This window comes from Hyla sarda, chromosome 1 (genome assembly GCF_029499605.1).
Source record: "Hyla sarda isolate aHylSar1 chromosome 1, aHylSar1.hap1, whole genome shotgun sequence".
Lineage (NCBI taxonomy): Eukaryota > Metazoa > Chordata > Amphibia > Anura > Hylidae > Hyla > Hyla sarda.
In genome coordinates, this window is record NC_079189.1 from 450,518,406 (window position 1) to 450,537,688 (window position 19,283).

General features: G+C 44.1%; 1 protein-coding gene across 24 annotated transcripts in view; it reads left to right on the plus strand.

Moving 5' to 3' along the window:
• The window catches only part of RIMBP2 (RIMS binding protein 2), a 970,948-nt gene that overhangs the window by 578,552 nt on the left and 373,113 nt on the right, over nucleotides 1-19,283 (plus strand). For all 24 annotated transcript variants that reach the window (XM_056533442.1, XM_056533333.1, XM_056533398.1 and 21 more), the window contains one exon: nucleotides 8,218-8,340. In XM_056533442.1, the coding sequence (XP_056389417.1) occupies nucleotides 8,218-8,340 (123 nt within the window). The remainder of the gene's footprint in view (nucleotides 1-8,217; nucleotides 8,341-19,283) is intronic.

Below are 19,283 nucleotides of genomic sequence, written 5' to 3' on the forward strand. Positions count from 1 at the left end.
AAAAATTGCTTACGTGAAAGAAAATTATCAACAGGCTGAAACCAGTTGATAAATACGTCACACATAAGCAAAAAAAAAAGTAAGGAAAAAATTACTAAAAAAAAGAATACACAAGCAAACATTGATAAATGTCCCTCACTATATATATATATATATATATATATATATATATATATATATATATATAATGTTGTATATATACATTACATATACACATATATATTTGAATAAAAATACATATACAAACGTATGTATTTTATTTTCATACAAGTAATTGTGCATATTAGATATCTTTTATATATATACATATAAAAATATGTTTTATTAATTATATATAATCAATGTTTCCCAACCAGGGTGCCTCCAGCTGTTGCAAAACTAAAACTCCCAGCATGCCTAGGCAATCAGAGGCTGTCCAGAGATGCTAGGAGTTGTAGTTTTGCAACATCTGGAGGGCCACAGTTTGGAAACCACTTTTCAATGGTCTACAAACTATGTCCCTGCAGATGTTGCACAACTACAACTCCCAGCATGCCAAGACAGTCCACGCATGTTTGGAGTTGTAGTTCTGCAACATTTGTCCCTTCACATGTTGCCGAACTACAACTCCCAGCATGTCTGTACAGTGTGGACATGCTGGGAGTTGTAGTAATGCAACATCTTGAGGGCAAAAGTTTGGTGACCACTACACAGTGGTTTCAAAACCGTGCACTTCCGTCTGTTGCATAAATAAAACTCTCAGCATACACTCCAGCTGTCAGAGCATGCTGGGAGTTTTTGTTTTGCAACATCTGGAGGGCAACAGTTTGGCGACCACTGTGCAGTGGTCTACAAAATGCACTCCTCCAGATGTTGCAAAAATAAATTCCCAGCATGCTCAGACAGTCCAGGCATGCTGGGAGTTGTAGTTCGGCAACATTTGACCCTTCACATGTTGCCGAACTAAAACTCGCAGCATGCCTGGACAGTCTCAGCATGCTGGGAGTTGTAGTATTGCAACATCTAGAGGGCCACCATTTGGAGACCCCTACACAGTGGTTTCAAAACCGTGCCCTTCCATCTGTTGCATAAATAAAACTCTCAGCATACCCTGTAGCTGTCAGAGCATGCTGGGAGTTGTAGTTATGCATCATCAGGAGGGCAACAGTTTGGCGACCACTGTGCAATGGTCCACAAACTGTGCCCCTACAGATCTTGCAAAACTATAATTCCTAGCATGCCCAGACAGTCCAGGCTTACTTGGAGTTGTAGCTCTGCAACATCTTGCCCATTCAGATGTTGCCAAACTACAAATCCCAGCATGCCTGTACAGTCTGGGCATGCTGGGAATTGCAGTTTTGCAAGATCTGAAGGGGCACAGTTTGGAGACCACTAGAGTGTTGTTTCCAAAATGAGTCCTTCCAGCTGTTGCATAAATACAACTCTCAGCATGCCCATCAGATGTCAGTGCATGCTGGGAGTTTTAGTTTTCAAAAGAAACAAAACACGATGATACATTCACACGGGTGGGGGTTTACAGTGATTTTCCTATTGCGAGTTTGAGCTTTTAATTTATTTATTCTTTTGAATTGTCGTTTTCTGACAACTACGGTATAAAAAGAAATTCTGTATACTAAGCTGTATGAAGGCTAATTTTGCATTGATCACATTTTGATATTGATCAGAATTTTTGATCCCTTTTCAATTATTTTTAAAGGGATAATTAGGTTATCAAAGAAAGCAATTCTAAGTTTAGTATTTTTTACGTTAACGCCATTGACTGTATGGGATATATCATGTTATATTTTAGTAGTTCGGACAATTACGCATACGTTGATAAAAAATCTGTTTATTTTTATCATGTTTACATGTTTTTATATGAAATATGTGAAAATGGGGGGTGATGTAAACTTTTAATATGGAAGGGGTTAATGTATGTTTTAAACTTTTATTAAATTGTTTATTTTGTTACTATATTAGTCACTTAGGGGACTTTAAGAAGGAATAAAAAGATTCATCATACAGATCAATTAAGTTCCATAGAACTCCATTGATCTGTGTGATATTTTTAAATTTGCTCCAGGCAGGTTCAAAGAAATACATATCCACAGAGCCAAGGAAGAGAAGTAAGCCGGCGCAAGACATTCTTCTGCCTGTGTCCAAGAGAGAAATGCTGCCCCCCCCCCAAAAAAAAATAAAATAAAAAATAAACATTAGGTAGGCAGCAGTTCCCACACATTAGGGGCATAGTTTCCCCACATAACGTAGCATAGATTCCCCACATTAGGTAGCATAGATTTCCCACATTAGGTAGCATAGAGTCCCCACATTAGGTAGCAGATTCCCCACATTAGGTAGCATAGTTTGCCCACATTAGAAGCATAGTTTCCCCACATAAGGTAGCATAGATTCCCCACATTAGGAGCATAGATTCCCAACATTAGGTAGCATAAAGTCCCCACATTAGGTAGCAGATTCCCCACATTAGGTAGCATAGTTTGCCCACATTAGAAGCATAGTTTCCCCACATTAGTAGCATAGATTCCCCACATTAGGAGCATAGTTTCCCCATGTAAGGTAGCATAGATTCCGCACATTAGGTAACATAGTTTCCCTGCATAATGTAGCATAGTTTCAGCCCCTCCCCCCCCCCCCCACACACACACACACAGACAAACACACAGACGCGCACACACACACACACACACCCATAGACACACACAGACATGCACACACAGATAGACACACACACACACAGAGACACACACTCACCTGGCCTGCGCCTCGCTTCTCTCCAGCGGTGGCATGACAAGTGACGTCACTGACGTCCAGACCCGATGAGCTGTAGCCAGACCCCCCGATCCCCCCACCCCCCAGCTTGCAAAGAAAATAAAGAGAAAAAAACAAAACAGAAAGTCATACTCCCCACCACGACTGCCGCAGCTCACCCGGGTTTCTGCGGCCGCTCATCTCCCTCCTCTGCACTCCGGCGCATGATGATGTCAATGGTCCATCTGAGCAGTTGAGTCATGTGATCTCTGTCTCAGAAGTTAGGGGCTGTAGTAGGAGGGACAGCAGCTGAGACAGAGATGCCAGAACAGGGAGGCAGAAAAGGGTTTTGATGACATTTCACCATAGGAATAATGGTGAAAGGAGTGTAAATTTTTTATGGATGTTTACTGCAAAAATAAAAAAAATTATGAAGGAGGAAACTAATAATAGAGCAAAAATATCCATTAGGTTCTACGCCAGACCCTAAATCAGACTCCTGAATTATTCAGATCCGAGAGGAGACCTCAAAATTAATCAGACCCTAGACCAAACCCTAAGTTAATCAGATCTCAGACCAGAAACTTGAATTCAGAGCCAAAACCAGATTACCAAAGGGTTTTAGACTCCAGATTAAACGTTAGGCCATGTATACATGCCAGAATATTTGTAGACTATCTGCCAAGGTGGCGCAGGCTGAACATGGCAGAAAATGCCAGCCCTAGGCCGCTCAGAAATGTCATCTCTGACAGCAAATGTGACAGCATGCATTTCCAAGGGGATTCCGCCAAAAGTATTGAATTGTCAATTCATTCATCAGAGGCCGGAATCAGAATTTCCACGGCAGATGTTCCCTTCGCTGAAATTTTGCTGTGCGCACAGTGCAGCAGAATCCTTTCGAAAGCAATGGGCCTCTGCTGCAACAGAATTTTATCCGGGTTTTTCCACCAAATTCCACTTGGAAATTCTTTTTTGTGAACATGGCCTTAAAATAACCCAGACCTCAGATCAGGCTCCCTAATTAAGTAAACAAATTATGTACTAATCCTTGCTGTGCCCAATGAAAAAAAGAGTTGTCATCCTAAACAATGATTTTTTTTTTTATTTAATCATTCTTTAACATATCAATAATATACAATCATACACAATATAATATACACTACATATGATAATATCAATCTCAACGTTACACATATTTTTAGGCCCCCCCCCCCTTCTTCCCAGTGGAGAACAAAAAATGTATGACTCCACTTGTTCCAGTTCTTTTCTAGTCTCTTTGTATACCTTCCTTCCTTTGCCTCCTATTGAAGGGGTACTCCGGTAGGAAACTTTTTTTTTTTTAATCAATTGGTGCCAGAAAGGTAAACAGATTTGTAAATTACTTCTGTTAAAAAATCATCTTAATCCTTCCAGTACTTATTAACTGCTGAATACTACAGAGGAAATTCTTTTCTTTTTGAGACACATAGCTCTCTGCTGAATCACGACCACAGTGCTTTCTGCTGACATCTCTGTCCATTTTAAGAACTGTCCAGAGAAGGAGAAAATTCCCATAGCAAACCTGCTGCTCTGAACAGTTCCTTAAATGGACAGAGATGTCAGCAGAGAGCACTGTGCTCGTGATTTCAGCAGACAGCACTGTGTTCCAAAAAGAAAATAATTTCCTCTGTAGTATTCAGCAGTTAATAAGTACTGGAAGGATTAAGATTTTTTTTATAGAAGTCATTTACAAATCTGTAATCTATGAATTTTCTTAAAAAGCGAGATTTTGTGATTGTTATTAACTGGAGCCTTTGAGATATCATTAACCACCACTTTCCAATCCTCTATAGTGATTTCCGCTAATTCTTGCGCCCATTTTTTTCTACTCCTAGGATCATTTTTTTTAAATCCTCCTTCCAACAATTTCTTGTAAATTGTTCCCACTTTTTTCTACTTCCTCATGTCCCCTTCTAACATTTCAAACACCACCTGACTTCCAGTCACCCATCTTGGATTCTCCTTATCCTTGTGAAATGCATTGCGTAATTGCATATATGCAAATTTGTGATTTCCCCCTATCTGATACAGTGCTTTAATTTCTTCCCAAGTAAGTAATTTCTTGTCCCTCAACACCTAATGAACTTTACGTACACCCAGTTTTTCTCAACCCACATAATTTTGACATTAAATAAGTTCAGACAAATTTTCCTTCTCCATAAAGGTGTCCAATTAAAACTAGCTGTGAACCCAACCATTTTTCTCACCAATGCCCACATTTTCCCAAAGTACCATCGAAAAGAGGATTGATCTCCGCCCTTCCTTATTGCATTTCTCGTTTTTAACCATACCATAGATAGCCTTGCTTCATCCTAACATTTGCAAATCCCCATAGCAAGTCTCTCCTGCTCTGGACAGTTCCTAATACAGACAGAGGTGTCAGCAGAGAGCACTGTTGTCAGACAAGAACAACTCAATTTCAGCAGCTGATAAGTACTGGTAGGATTAAGATTTTTTTAATAGAAGTAATTTACAAATATGTTGCATTTTTTGAAGCCAGTTGATATAAAAAAATAATTTTTCACCTGAATACCCCTTTGACTCACCCCCTTTATCCCCTATAGTGGCCCCCAATGTTAGTAATGAAGACTTCGACCAATTCATCCCACATAAGTACCAAATTATTTAACTAAACCTATTAATTCAGGTATTTTGCTGTTTGGATCTTTAACGAACAGAGCAATATCATCTGCCTACATTACAATTTTTTTCAACAGTCTTATTTTACAAGTCATGATAAGAGGGGGCAACCCTCCCGGTTGCCCCTTTTATACTGAAAAAATTCTGTCAACTTTCCATTAGCATTAACTCTGTTAACATTAACAATCTGTTGGTGCTGAGTACATATTCATAATCCAATTTTTAAATGGCTTACCCATATAAATTTTTCCAGAACTGTAAATAGGAATTCTCACTCCACCCTGTCAAACACTTTATTTGTGTCGAAAGACAGGATGGAACAGGGCACCTCCCCTCTTTGCTGAGTATTAATGAAGGTTCTGTGTAAATTATTAAAGATATTCCTCTCCAGTACAAAAAAAAAAAAAAATTTGTTCTATTCCTACTAAGTCAGTAGCAATCTTTGCTAACCTACTAGCAATTCCTTTGGCTTAAAAGTTCAAAATCTATATTCAATAGTGAAATTGGCTGAAATCAGTCAATTAAGAGTGGGTCCTTTCCTTTCTTCAATATCAGCACTAACCAATTTGATTGTTGGCAGGTCACTGCTCATTGATTTGAATAAGGGATAAATGAACAGTCTTTAATACTCTTAAAGAGGATGAGCAATTGATAGAATGTACCCTTTTTATTCAGAGGCATAAAAAGACTTATGTTATTATACCTTGGACCTTTATCTAGGAGTCTGTGAAATGATATGCCCAGTTATTGATGTAGTCCACTTATTGTAATTCAGTGGGGTAGATCAGCTGTGCTGAATGGGGATGAGGCCAGTAGTAGCAGCATATGGCTTTGTGTGACTTTAATGGCAAAGGTGCCTTCAATAAATTATTCATCCGGTTAAAGAGCACTAAAGACCATCTGTGTATCATTCCTTTCTACCCATTTAACTCTAGGGCTGCTAGACACTCGATCCTGATGCCATGGGCCAGGAACTAAGCTGGCTATGATAGAAAGGCATCAGAACATAGAGAACATTACAGCTTCCTGCATGTAGGAATATAAACTAGCAGTCCAGTTGCACATGCTGACCCTGTAATGTGAATGTTACTTTGACATGGATCACCTACCCAAACATTGTTGCAGAGGTACAGCTCTATAATTGCAACGGTATTAATATTATGGTAATAGTAATGACTTTTAGCAAGAAACATGACAAAAACTTAAAGGAGTTAAAGTTGTTGACTTTCAATCTGAGCGATGATCTGTGGAATGTCCTAGAAAAATTTGTGTGATCCATGGATGCCTCAAGTTGCAACTTTGAAGATGGCTAACAAATTTGTGCTACAAGCCACAGGATACATTTGACAGGTCACCGGTGACTTAACCTTAATTAGACCTTATAACAGGGGAACCAGTGAAGGTCCTCAAAAACCATCAAAACATGTATAACACTATACCAAAGACCCAGAAACCACTATAAGGGTCCAGGCCACAATAGTTATACCTATAATAAATTATATTACTCTGCCAGTCATGAGGATAATGTAGGAGTATAGATGGTAATATACTTCCTATCTAGTGGTGGGGTATAGGTAAAGGAGATAGTGGGCAAGACCTGCAGGGGTGGAGTTGGCCCATGTGATGCAGATGGCCCCTACCTAACAATCTCCCTAGTACTCCCTCTCACTACCTCTATCCCTAGACGGAGTTGACGCCCTAATAAGGGTGGCCCCACTCCAGAACCCAGTCTGTGCTGAACCTATATACTCTATAATAAAGGGGAAAAAATGGAAAGAGGCTCCCTGTCTGACTGGGGTGCCCTGAATAACTGTTTGGACAGGGAATGATAACCCTGAACTGGTAATGATAACTGCTTATTTAGGCTAGATATGTTGATATCAGGGTGCTCCCTTGACAGAGGAATAAGTACTCAGATTTGTACTAGTATGGTATCATATACAGAGACTAGGTCCACATAATGAGTATGGCTAATAGCATAAAAGAAACACAAGAACAATTCGCCCAATGAGGGGAAACTAATTGTTAGCCACTCTCAAAGCAGGATTGCAAAAATTAAACAATAGCACCATATAGTATCCTGCAATACTGTAACATCAAAGACGTCATATGCCCTAATAGGTTCAATATAGGTTACTTTATGCAGGTAAATAACCACAAGAGTTTTTCTATGTCAATTAAAAGATGTCACCTTCTATGTACATACATAGTGGTTAAATAACCACCAAAAACAAAACTGAGAGAGTACACTAACTCCACATAGGTTCATCCATAGTATAGATATCACATATGACACCACTATTGGGTATAATTAACCATAGAGTGGGCTATTCCACTGATATAAGGTGTATAGCAGAGATTCACTCCACTGAGGTCCTATGTCACATGGATACATACGTACCGTAAGTCTCGCAAATGGGTGAAGTTAGATACACACATGGGCTATCTTACGAATGAAAGATATAAGTAACCTTGTGTATAGATAGCAATCAAATATATAGAGGCCTATACCCCTCCCCCCCCCTTCATCAGGGGACGATCTGGGGGCTGGATGGTGATCATAGGCGATCCTTGATGGCTAGATGTGGAGCAGAGTAGATAGAAGCTGCTGGTGGCCATTTTTATGATACATTTGGCCCAGTATTGGTCAAAATTGTTCTGGAGGCATAAGAGGGGCCTATACACTATTAGGTAGGTTTAAATGTTATGACTAATTGATGAGTATATATTGGGGCAGACAGACACATTATTTAAAAAAATGAACATTGTAACACTTTTTATTTATTTTAGGTGAAATTGGACTATGAGCAGCTTCGAGAGACTCTCACCAAGGTCACCAAAGAACGAGATTTGGCTGTGAAGGAGAAATACCAGCTCCAAGCCAAACTGGAGAACTTAGAGCAGGTCCTAAAGGTGAGCAATTTAACAATCTTTGTTAAATATGTGTTAATATCTGTAATTCCTTCAAGCTGATTAAACATTTAATGAATTGATCTTTTTTTTTTTAAGTATTTATTTAAATTTTGCAATATAATGAACAAATACAACAAACCCTGAAGGTCCCAGAGACGAGCACCAGCACATAATCAAAATTAGAGCATATGAAAAATTGCTCTTGTTAAGCAGCAAGGAATGTCTGAGACACAACCGGAGAAAGCCCAACATAGACAGACAGACATACTTGCACAAGCACACATCCCGTTAACCCCAAAAATCGAATCAATAGGCATCTATGTGAACTAGAGACCACCTCATTAACCCCTTAAGGACCAGGCCAATTTTCACTGTAGGACCAGAGTGAATTTTTGCACATCTGACCACTTTCACTTTAAGCATTAATAACTCTGGGATGCTTTTACATATCATTCTGATTCAGAGATTGTTTTTCTGTGACATTTTCTACTTTGTTATTGGTAAAATGTTGTCGATACTTGCACCATTTCTTAGTGAAAAATTCCAAAATTTGATGAAAAAATTGAAAATTTTGCATTTTTCTAACTTTGAAGCTCTCTGCTTGTAAGGAAAATAGACATTCTAAATACATTATATTTTCATTCACATATGCAATATGTCTACTTTATGTTTGCCTCATAAATTTGACATGTTTTTACTTTTGGACGACATCAGAGGGCTTCAAAGTTCAGCAGCAATTTTCCAATTTTTCACCAAATTTTCAAAATCGGAATTTTTCATGGACCAGTTCAGGTTTGAAGTGGATTTGAAGGGCCTTCATATTAAAAAATACCCCACAAATGACCCCATTATAAAAAATAAAACCCCTCAAAGTATTCAAAATGACATTCAGTAAGTGTGTTAACCCTTTAGGTGTTTCACAGGAATAGCAGCTAAGTGAAGGAGAAAATTAAAAATCTTCATTTTTTACACTCATGTTCTTGTAGACCCAGTTTTAGAATTTTTACAAGAGGTAAAAGAAAAAAAAATCCTCTCAAAATTTGTAACCCAATTTCTCTCGAGTAAGAAAATACCTCATATGTGTATGTCAAGTGTTCGGCGGGCGCAGTAGAGGGCTCAGAAGGGATGGAGCAACAATGGGATTTTGGAGAGTGAGTTTTTCTGAAATGTTTTTTGGGGGGCGTGTCACATTTAGGAAGCCCCTATGGTGCCAGAACAGCAAAAAAACACATGGCATACTATTTTGGAAACTACACCCCTCAAGGAATGTAACAAGGGGTATAGTGAGCCTTAACACCTCACAGGTATTTCACGACTTTCAGTTAAAGTCGGATGTATAAATGAAGAAAAAATGTTTTTTTCACTAAAATGCAATTTTTACAAGGGGCAATAGGAGAAAATGACCCCCAAAATTTGTAACCCCATCTCTTCTGAGTATGGAAATACCCCATGTGTGGACGTCAAGTGCTCTGCTGGCACACTACAATGCTCAGAAGAGAGGGAGCGCCATTAAGCTTTGAAAAGGGAATTTGTTTGGAATGGAAGTCAGGGGCCATGTGTGTTTACCAAGCCCCCCCCCCCCCCCCCCCCCGTGGTGCCAGAACAGTGGACCCCCCCCCCCACATGTGACCCCATTTTGGAAACTACACCCCTCACAGAATTTAATAAGGGGTGCAGTGAGCATTTACACCCCACTGGCGCTTGACAGAACTTTGGAACAGTGGGCTATGCAAATGAAAAATTACAATTTTCATTTTCACGGACCACTGTTCCAAAAATCTGTCAGACCCCTGTGGGGCGTAAATGCTCACTGTACCCCTTATTACATTACATGAGGGGTGTAGTTTCCAAAATGGGGTCATATGTGGGTATTTCTTTTTTTGCGTTTATGTCAGAACCGCTGTAAAATCAGCCACCCCTGTGCAAATCACCAATTTAGGCCTCAAATGTACATGGTGCGCTCTCACTCCTGAGCCTTGTTGTGCCCCGCCGAGCATTTTACGCCCACATATGGGGTATTTCCGTACTCAGGAGAAATTGCGTTACAAATTTTGGGGGTCTTTGTTTCCTTTTACCTCTTGTGAAAATAAAAAGTAAAGGACAACACCACCAAATTTATTTTTTTACACTAACAGGCTCGTGTAGACCCCAACTTTTCTTTTTCATAAGGGGTAAAAGGAGAAAAAGCCCCCCAAAATTTGTAGTGCAATTTCTCCCGAGTATGGAAATACCCCATATGTGGCCCTAAACTGTTTCCTTGAAATACGACAGGGCTCCGAAGTGAGAGAGCGCCATGCGCATTTGAGGACTAAATTAGGGATTGCATAGTGGTGGACAAAGGGGTATTCTACGCCAGTGATTCCCAAACTGGGTGCCTCCAGCTGTTGCTAAACTCCCAGCATGCCTGGACAGTCAGTGGCTGTCCAGAAATGCTGGGAGTTGTTGTTTTGCAACAGCTGGAGGCTCCGTTTTGGAAACACTGCCGTACAATACGTTTTTCATTTTTATTGGGGGGGACAGTGTAAGAGGGTGTATATGTAGTGTTTTACCCTTTATTATGTGTTAGTGTAGTGTTTTTAGGGTACATTCACACTGGCGGCGGTTTACAGTGAGCTTACCGCTAGGAGTATGCGCTGCGGCGAAAAATTTGCAGCAGCTCATACTTGAAGCAGGAAACTTACTGTAAACCTGCCTGTGTGAATGTACCCTGTACATACACATGGGGGGGGGGGGCAAACCGCCAGCTGTTTCAAAACTACAACTCCCAGCATGTACTGACAGACCGTGCATGCTGGGAGTTGTACTTTTGCAACAGCTGGAGGCACACTGGTTGGAAAACCTTCAGTTAGGTTCTGTTACCTAACTCAGTATTTACCAACCATTGTGCCTCCAGCTGTTGCAAAACTACAACTCCCAGCATGTACTGATCGCCAAAGGGCATGCTGGGAGATGTAGTTATGCAACAGCTGGAGGTACACAACTACAACTCCCAGCATGCCGAGACAGCTGTTTGCTGTTTGGACATGGTGGGATTTGCAGTTTTGCAACATCTGTAGGGCTACAATTTAGAGATCTCCAAACTGTGGACCTCCAGCTGTTGCAAAACTACAAATCCCAGCATGCCCAGACAGCAAACATGCCCAGACAGCTGTTTGTGCATGATAGGATTTGCAGTTTTGCAACATTTGGAGGGTCACAGTTAGAGATCACTGCCAGTGATCTCCAAACTGGGGCCCTCCAGCTGTTGCAAAACTACAAATCCCTGCATGCCCTAACAGCTGTCTGGGCATGCTGGGAGTTGTAGTTTTGCAACATCTTGAGGGTTACAGTTTAGAGACCACTGTATAGTGGTCTAAAGCTGTACCCTCCAGATGTTGCTAGGCAAGTTACCGGCTTCCGTCGGATCCAGCCGCTCGACATCGCCGGACTCCGATCTCCTCCACCGATGGTCGCCCGTGGGGTAAGTGGACGTCGGCGCTGGTCCTCTGTCGGTTCCCCGTTCTGCCCCGCCTATTGTGGGTGGGCAGAACGGGGAAACCAAAAGTAAAGCCCCCACCCCCGATCTGCTATTGGTGGTCGCGTCTAGACCGAAATTCCCATGGGCGTACAGGTACGCCCTTGGTCCTTAAGTACCAGGGAGCAAAGGCATACCTGTATGCCCTTGGTCCTTAAGGGGTTAATAACTCCCAGCAGGCATACCATAGGGGTGAGTAGGAAAGGTAAGTCTAAGTTATCAGCCAGAAACCCCATCACCTCCCCCCAATAGAGAGCAATGACGTGACACCCCCACACAGCATGCAAAAAGGTACCAACTACACAAGAACAATGGAAACACAAATCTGATTGAGAGACACCAATACGCTTCAGCTTAGCTGGGGTATAATACAACCTCAAAATATACCTAGATTGGATCAGCATATCTCTACTACTGACTACTGTGGAGTAATAAAAGCCTTCACCCTCCTTCCATTGATCCTCAGACAAATCTGGAATATCAACCACCCATTTATGAAATGCTTAAACAACCGAGCTAGGCCCAAGACTTTTGAGGAGAGCATAGGACTGAGTAAGGGATTTAGAGAGGTCTGTGGTGCCCAGGAGAAGCTCCATTTCAGAAAAAGGAGTAAATGTCAGGGAGCCAAACTACGCCTGAACCGCATGCCTAAGCTGCAGATACCTGTAAAATTCATTTCCAAGGATGCCAAAATGTTCCTTCAAGTCCGAAAAGGATAAGAAAATCCTCTCCCAACAAGTGGATCGCAAATTTGACTCCATGAGAACCCCAGAACCTGGCCTCCTGTAACCCATGCAGGTGAGGTAAATGTACATTCCTCCACAAGGGTGCCCTATGAGATACCAGAGGCTGCGGGAATCTACTCGACAATATGGACCACACTGCAGCTATAGTCTGAAGAGGAATAGGAAAAGAAGAGTAAGTGTAATACCTGTAGAGTGTGCTAGTAAGAGCTTCATAGGAACCCATCATCGCTCCAGCCAAGGCCGTTGACGAGTTTGACAAATCCAGATCAATCCACCACTCTGTATAGACCATTTTGGAGGCAAGAAATAGTTATAGACATCAGGGGCAGCTAAGCCGCCATACCGCTTAGGAGCCCGGAAAAGAGCCCGACCAAGTCTGGGAGGTTTTCCCTGCCAGTAGAAGGATCCCAGAGCACCACATAGTGTGTTAAAATACTTGCTAGGGGGAATCATGGGAGCCAAATGAAACGGATAAAGAAATTTAGGGAGGTAAATCATTTAAAAAATATTGATCCTGCCAGCGAGGGAGAGAGGGAGTGAGGACCAGGCAGTCAGCCACTCCACAGTGGAAAGTAAAAGCAGCTCCAATTTTAGAGGCAGATAATCCATCAGGGACCCAGTAACCACCACCCCTAAAGATCTATAACGGGAAACCACCTGTACCCCTGCCAGGAGAGAAGCGGGGAGGGGGACTCCAGAGGAAAGAGCCATTAGGGATGACTTAGTTCAATTGACCTGCAAGCCCGAAATCGAACTAAAGCGGTCAAGTAGATCAATAAGGGACAGTAGTGAGCCCCCAGCGTACACTAAATATACCCAGGGTGTCATCCGCACCTTCTCTACAATTGACCCCCTAGGGAAACCTTCTCTACAATTGACCCCCTAGGAATACCACAAATAGCAGGGTCCCTGCGTATGGCTGCGGCCAAGGGTTCCATCGCCAGCGCAAATAGGAAGGGAGATAGCGGGCACCCCTGACTCGTCCCACGAAAGGGATCAGAAACATCCAAGTTAGTTCGAATACGGGCCCTAGGACTATCATAAAGCAAGCGAACCCCAGCACAGAATCGGGAACCAAACCCAAACGCACCCAAGACCTCCCACAGATAAGGCCAAAACACCAAATCAAAGGCTTTGTAAATATCTAGTTTAACCACCACAACAGTAGGAAAGTCTTCCCTAAACGCTGCTATGTTGAGTGGCAAGCGCTTCAGGTTGACATCAGTGGCCCTACCCGGCATAAACCCAGTTTGTTCAGGATGAATTATAGCGTCAATGACCGCATACAGTCGAGTAGCCAACACTTTAGCCAAGATCTTAATATCAACATTCAGAAGGGAAGTAGGTCTATAAGAATCAGGCAGCAACAGATCCTTTCCAAGCTTAAGGAGCACAACAATCAGTGCCTACCTCATAGAGTCTGGAAGAGCAGCTATCATCCTATACCAGTAATGGCGAACCTTTTTGAGCCAGAGTGCCCGAACCGTAATGCACGCCAACTTTTTTCCCCTCAAAGTGCCAGCACAGCAATTAAATAAGAATACACATTAGCTTGGCAGTATAGTTCCCCCACATTAGGTGCAGTATATAGTCCCCCACATTAGGTGCAGTATATAGTCCCCCACATTAGGTTGGCAGTATAGTCCCCCTACATTAAGTGCAGTATAGTCCCCCCACATTAGGGGCAGTATAGTTCCCCACATTAGGTGCAGTATAGTCCCCCCACATTAGGGGCAGTATAGTTCCCCACATTAGGTACAGTACAGTTCCCCCACATTAGGTGCAGTACAGTTCCCCCACATTAGGTGCAGTACAGTTCCCCACATTAGGTGCAGTACAGTTCCCCACATTAGGTTGGCAGTATAGTTCCCCACATTAGGTTGGCAGTATAGTTCCCCCACATTAGGTGCAGTATAGTTCCCCCACATTAGGTTGGCAGTATAGTTCCCCACATTAGGGTTGGCAGTATAGTCCCCCCACATTGGGTGTACTATAGTTCCCCACATTTGATTGGCAGTATAGTTCCCCCACATTAGGTTGGCAGTATAGTTCTCCACATTAGGTGCAGTATAGTTCCCCCACATTAGGTTGGCAGTATAGTTCCCCACATTGGGTGTACTATAGTTCCCCACATTTGATTGCCAGTATAGTTCCCCCACATTAGGTTGGCAGTATAGTTCCCCCACATTAGGTTCAGTATAGTTCCCCGCACATTAGGGTTGGCAGTATAGTTCCCCCACATTGGGTGCAGTATAGTTCCCCCACATTAGGTCGGCAGTATAGTTCCCCCACATTAGGGTTGGCAGTATAGTTCCCCCCACAAGGTTGGCAGTATAATTCCCCCCACAAGGTTGGCAGTACAATTCCCCCCCCCACAAGGTTGGCAGTATAATTCTCCCCAAAATGTTGGCAGTATAATTCCCCCAACAAGGTTGGCAGTATAATTCCCCCCCACAAGGTTGGCAGTATAATTCCCCTCACATTAGGCAGGCAGTGTTCCCCTACATTAGGCAGGCAGTGTTCCCCTACATTAGGCAGGCAGTGTTCCCCTACATTAGGCAGGCAGTGTTCCCCTACATTAGGCAGGCAGTGTTCCCCTACATTAGGCAGGCAGTGTTCCCCCACATGAGGCAGGCAGTGTTCCCCCACATGAGGCAGGCAGTGTTCCCCCACATTAGGCTGGCAGTGTTCCCCCACATTAGGCTGGCAGTGTTCCCCCACATTAGGCAGGCAGTGTTCCCCCACATTAGGCAGGCAGTGTTCCCCCACATTAGGCAGGCAGTGTTCCCCCACATTAGACAGGCAGAGTTCCCCCTCATTAGGTAGGCAGTGTTACCCCACATTAGACAGGCAGTGTCCCTCCACAGACATACAGCCTCCAGCCATATACAGTGTATGGCTGGAGGCTGTATGTCTGTGTCGGAACACCGAAGATGACGTCCCGCTGGTCACTTACCATGCGCGAGTCATCCTCGGTCCTCACCGATGCTCCTTTCTGCTCTGCTTTATGGGCGCACGCATGGGACGTCAGTGACGTGACGTCCCTTCGTGCTCTACCTCCCGGCGGTCGCTGCGTTTTTAAAGCTAACGCGGGACCGCAGAGAGGTAACCGGGACATCCTTGTGTCCCAAAATTGACCTTTCGGGACACAGGGATGTCCAGAATGTGACGGGGGTCTGTGGCCGCGTGCGCCCACAGAGGCGGCTCGGCGTGCCACCTGTGGCACGCGTGCCATAGGTTCGCCATCACTGTCCTGTACCAATCACCCCATCTAAACCGGGGGTCTTTCCATGTGAAAGAGCAGGTATGGCCTGTTTCACCTCTTCAACCATAAGAGGGGCATCTAACGCCTCCTACTGGGCACGACTAAATGTGGGAAGGGACAAGTCACTCAAAAAGAACAAAATCTCCCCCTGACAGGGCAAAGAAAGGGCAGCACACAACATCATCACTACCTTTATTACAGGGAATAGAGGCAGCCAGGCAACTAGCCCTCGCCAAATACGCCAAGAGTTTACCATTTTTATCTCCGAATGTAAAGAGGGCAGCCTCCCTGTTTGCTAACCGCAACTGGAACCTATCTTTCTGAATGACCAATAAGGATCTCTGAGCTATGGCCCACGCCCTCTCATTCACAGGGGAGGGGTTCCTAACATATTCCGCCTCCAAAACTCCCACCTCCTGCAACAGCTTACCCTCTGTTTTCGACCTATGTTTCCTCTGGCCCGGCTCTCCTGCAATAAAGGCACCTCTAACCGTGGCTTTGTATGCATCCCATTGAACCAGGGGATCAGGATAATTGGCATTATGCTCCCAATAATCAGCATATGCAACTCCCAGAGCCTCACTACTGCCCCTGCCTGCAGCCAACCAGGGTGCATGCGCTAGATATGGGAAGGGGGAAGGGGGACTAGTACAGAACTACCAGTACAGCGTAGTAATCTGAGATCCCCCTAGTGGTGTAGGAAACATCTCTTACCACCGGGAGGAGGTCCTCGGATACCAGCTCGAGATCAGTCCGAGAGAATGACCTATGGGCTGCAGAGTAGAATGAAAAGGAAGAAGCAGTCTTTCACTTCCACCTTCACTTGGTGAGTAACACAGAGACACCCCTAGCATAATTAGAATAAGATGAATGGTAGCCCCTTGCTATCCAGGCCCTTTTAAGAGCAAGAACCTTTTGACCCATAATATGAGTCTCCTGTAAGCAAATAATGTGAGGAAACTTTCACAAAGTCCAAACATAAGGCCCTTTTAAACTTAGAATTGAGCCCCCCCATACATTCCAACTAATCATCTTTAGGGTAAACATCATAAAAATTTGCAGTGCATGCACACAGGAAAAACAGGTGGACAAGGACGGAGAAGGGCAGAGCACCAGGACCATACATACCACATACAACCAACAGAAAGACAAACAGGGCACAGACAGAGAAACAAAGGCAACCAAGCATAACAAAAACATCCCCAAGAACACCCTGTCTAACACTAAATGGGACATAGCAAACTACTATACCCTTAGGCAGTGCAGACTTGGACCCTAAATACAACTGCTACGGGGCGTTAAAAGAACGCAGAAAGGCTACAACTACGATTACTAAAGCTCCCTACCGACCCCCCCCCCCCCCCCCCAATACACTATAATGGCCAGTAACTAAGGAAAACTACCAGAGAGGCCTTAGGGAACTGGAACCTATGGAGGCCCTTAACAAAATCTAGCTCCCTAACCTCTATCTAAAGACATTCACGGAGAGCAGTCTTTATTAAGGCAGTCCAGGGCAATTCAATCCGGCGGCCTGACAGGAGGGGCCACATCCACCCAATGAAGAGCCTTAGTCGGTGTAGTGAAGAACTTAGTAGAGACACCATCCACCACTCTTAGGCGAGCAGGATACAGCATGGAGTAGCGGTATTCCTTGGTACGCAGCTTAGCCCGGACCTCTGTGAACTGAACCCGCTGCTTGCGAAGCTCCACAAAAAAATCAGGGTAACAGGACACCCTGCTTCCATCACTGATGACCTCACCCTTGATCTGCACTGCCCGTAGAATAGTATCTCTGTCCTTGAAGTGGAAAAGTTTGTCCAGAAAAGGACTTGGAGGGCCACCAGGAGGAGGGGGCGAGACGGAACTGTATGGGCCCGCTCAACTGAGAAGTAAGGAGAAAATGTGTCCAACTCTCAAGAAACAGCACCGGGTCATTCCCTTCCACCCTCTCAGGGCGGCCCTCCAGGCGTATGTTATTGCCCCTCAAGCGGTTCTCCATGTCATCCATCCAACTTAAAGGGGTATTACCGGAAAAACTTTTTTTTATATATATATCAACTGGCTCCAGAAAGTTAAACAGATTTGTAAATTACTTCTATTAAAAAATCTTAATCCTTTCAGTACTTATGAGCTTCTGAAGTTAAGGTTGTTCTTTTCTGTCTAAATCCTCTGTGATGACACCTGTCTCGGGAAACGTCCAGTTTAGAAGCAAATCCCCATAGCAAACCTCTTCTGAACTGGGCGTTTCCCGAGACAGTTGATATATATAAAAAGTTTTTTCCTGGAATACCCCTTTAAGACTCCCGTGACGCTGAAGGGAATCAACTCGCTCCGGCAGATGGTGTCTTCCACCGTAGAAACCCTGCGTTCCACTTTCTTCCACCTTTGCGATCCTTTGGGTCTCATGTCTCAAACTCCTGCCGCAACTCATCAACTTTAGTCATAACAGATTGGCAGGAAGTAAAGGCAGCCAAAAGTTTAGAGCACCGATGATCCATAGCTGTAGCGTCATAGACAGGTCTGTCAGGGGAATGTGGCTACTGGGGAAACAGAGACCCTTCAAACAGTAACAGAGGCGGATCAGGAGGGTCACCCCCAGGACAGTCCCAAGATCTGGAATACTGGCTCAGCACCTTCTCCGCCTGCACAGAAACATTGGTAACAAACGTGGTCTGAGTACCATGATTCTGCTGAGAAGGGCCACAGGAGCGGGAGGAAACATCATCTGAGGAGGCTGCCTCATCAGATGTTGGCCGAGAGGCCTCAGCATACAGCCAGTGAGCAGGCAGCAGGAGAGAACATGAGGCCAGCACAGGCACCACAAGTCCCAGCAAGCCCAGGCCCCCACAGAGCAGGTAGAAAGTCACTAGGTCCGTGTGCAGGTGACAGGAGATAATGTAAGGGGTAGGCAGACCCTAGGTACCAGTGCAGGCACCACAAGTCTGAGCAAGTACCTGTCCAGGGCCCAGATGTACTCACTCTGCAGCGGTAGTTATCCAGGGCAGAGAGGTGTAGCCGACTCCAATCCAGTTTACCGTGTGACGTCAGTAGCCTCTCCTTCCGGCGGCAGGAGCAGCTATGGTTGCCTTACAGAAGCCCCGCCCATGAAGGCTGAAGATAGTGCCCCTCTTTCAGAATGACAGAGGGTCCAGAAAGGTTAAAAGTCCAAGAAGAGATCTGACGCTGCCTGCACCCAACCCATCCTCCACTGCGCCCCCGACCAGCTCTGCTGGTACTAAGTCTCCAGGAGCCACCTGCTCCACGCAACGCCATCGGACACAGACCTCCAGCAGCACCACACTCTCCAGCACTCAAGAGGGTCAAGTGAGCACCGACGAGCAGCAACAGGGTGAGAAATCAGGGTATTATAAGCCGGGCAACGGGAGTTCATATAGCACACGTCTGCTCACTCCGGCAT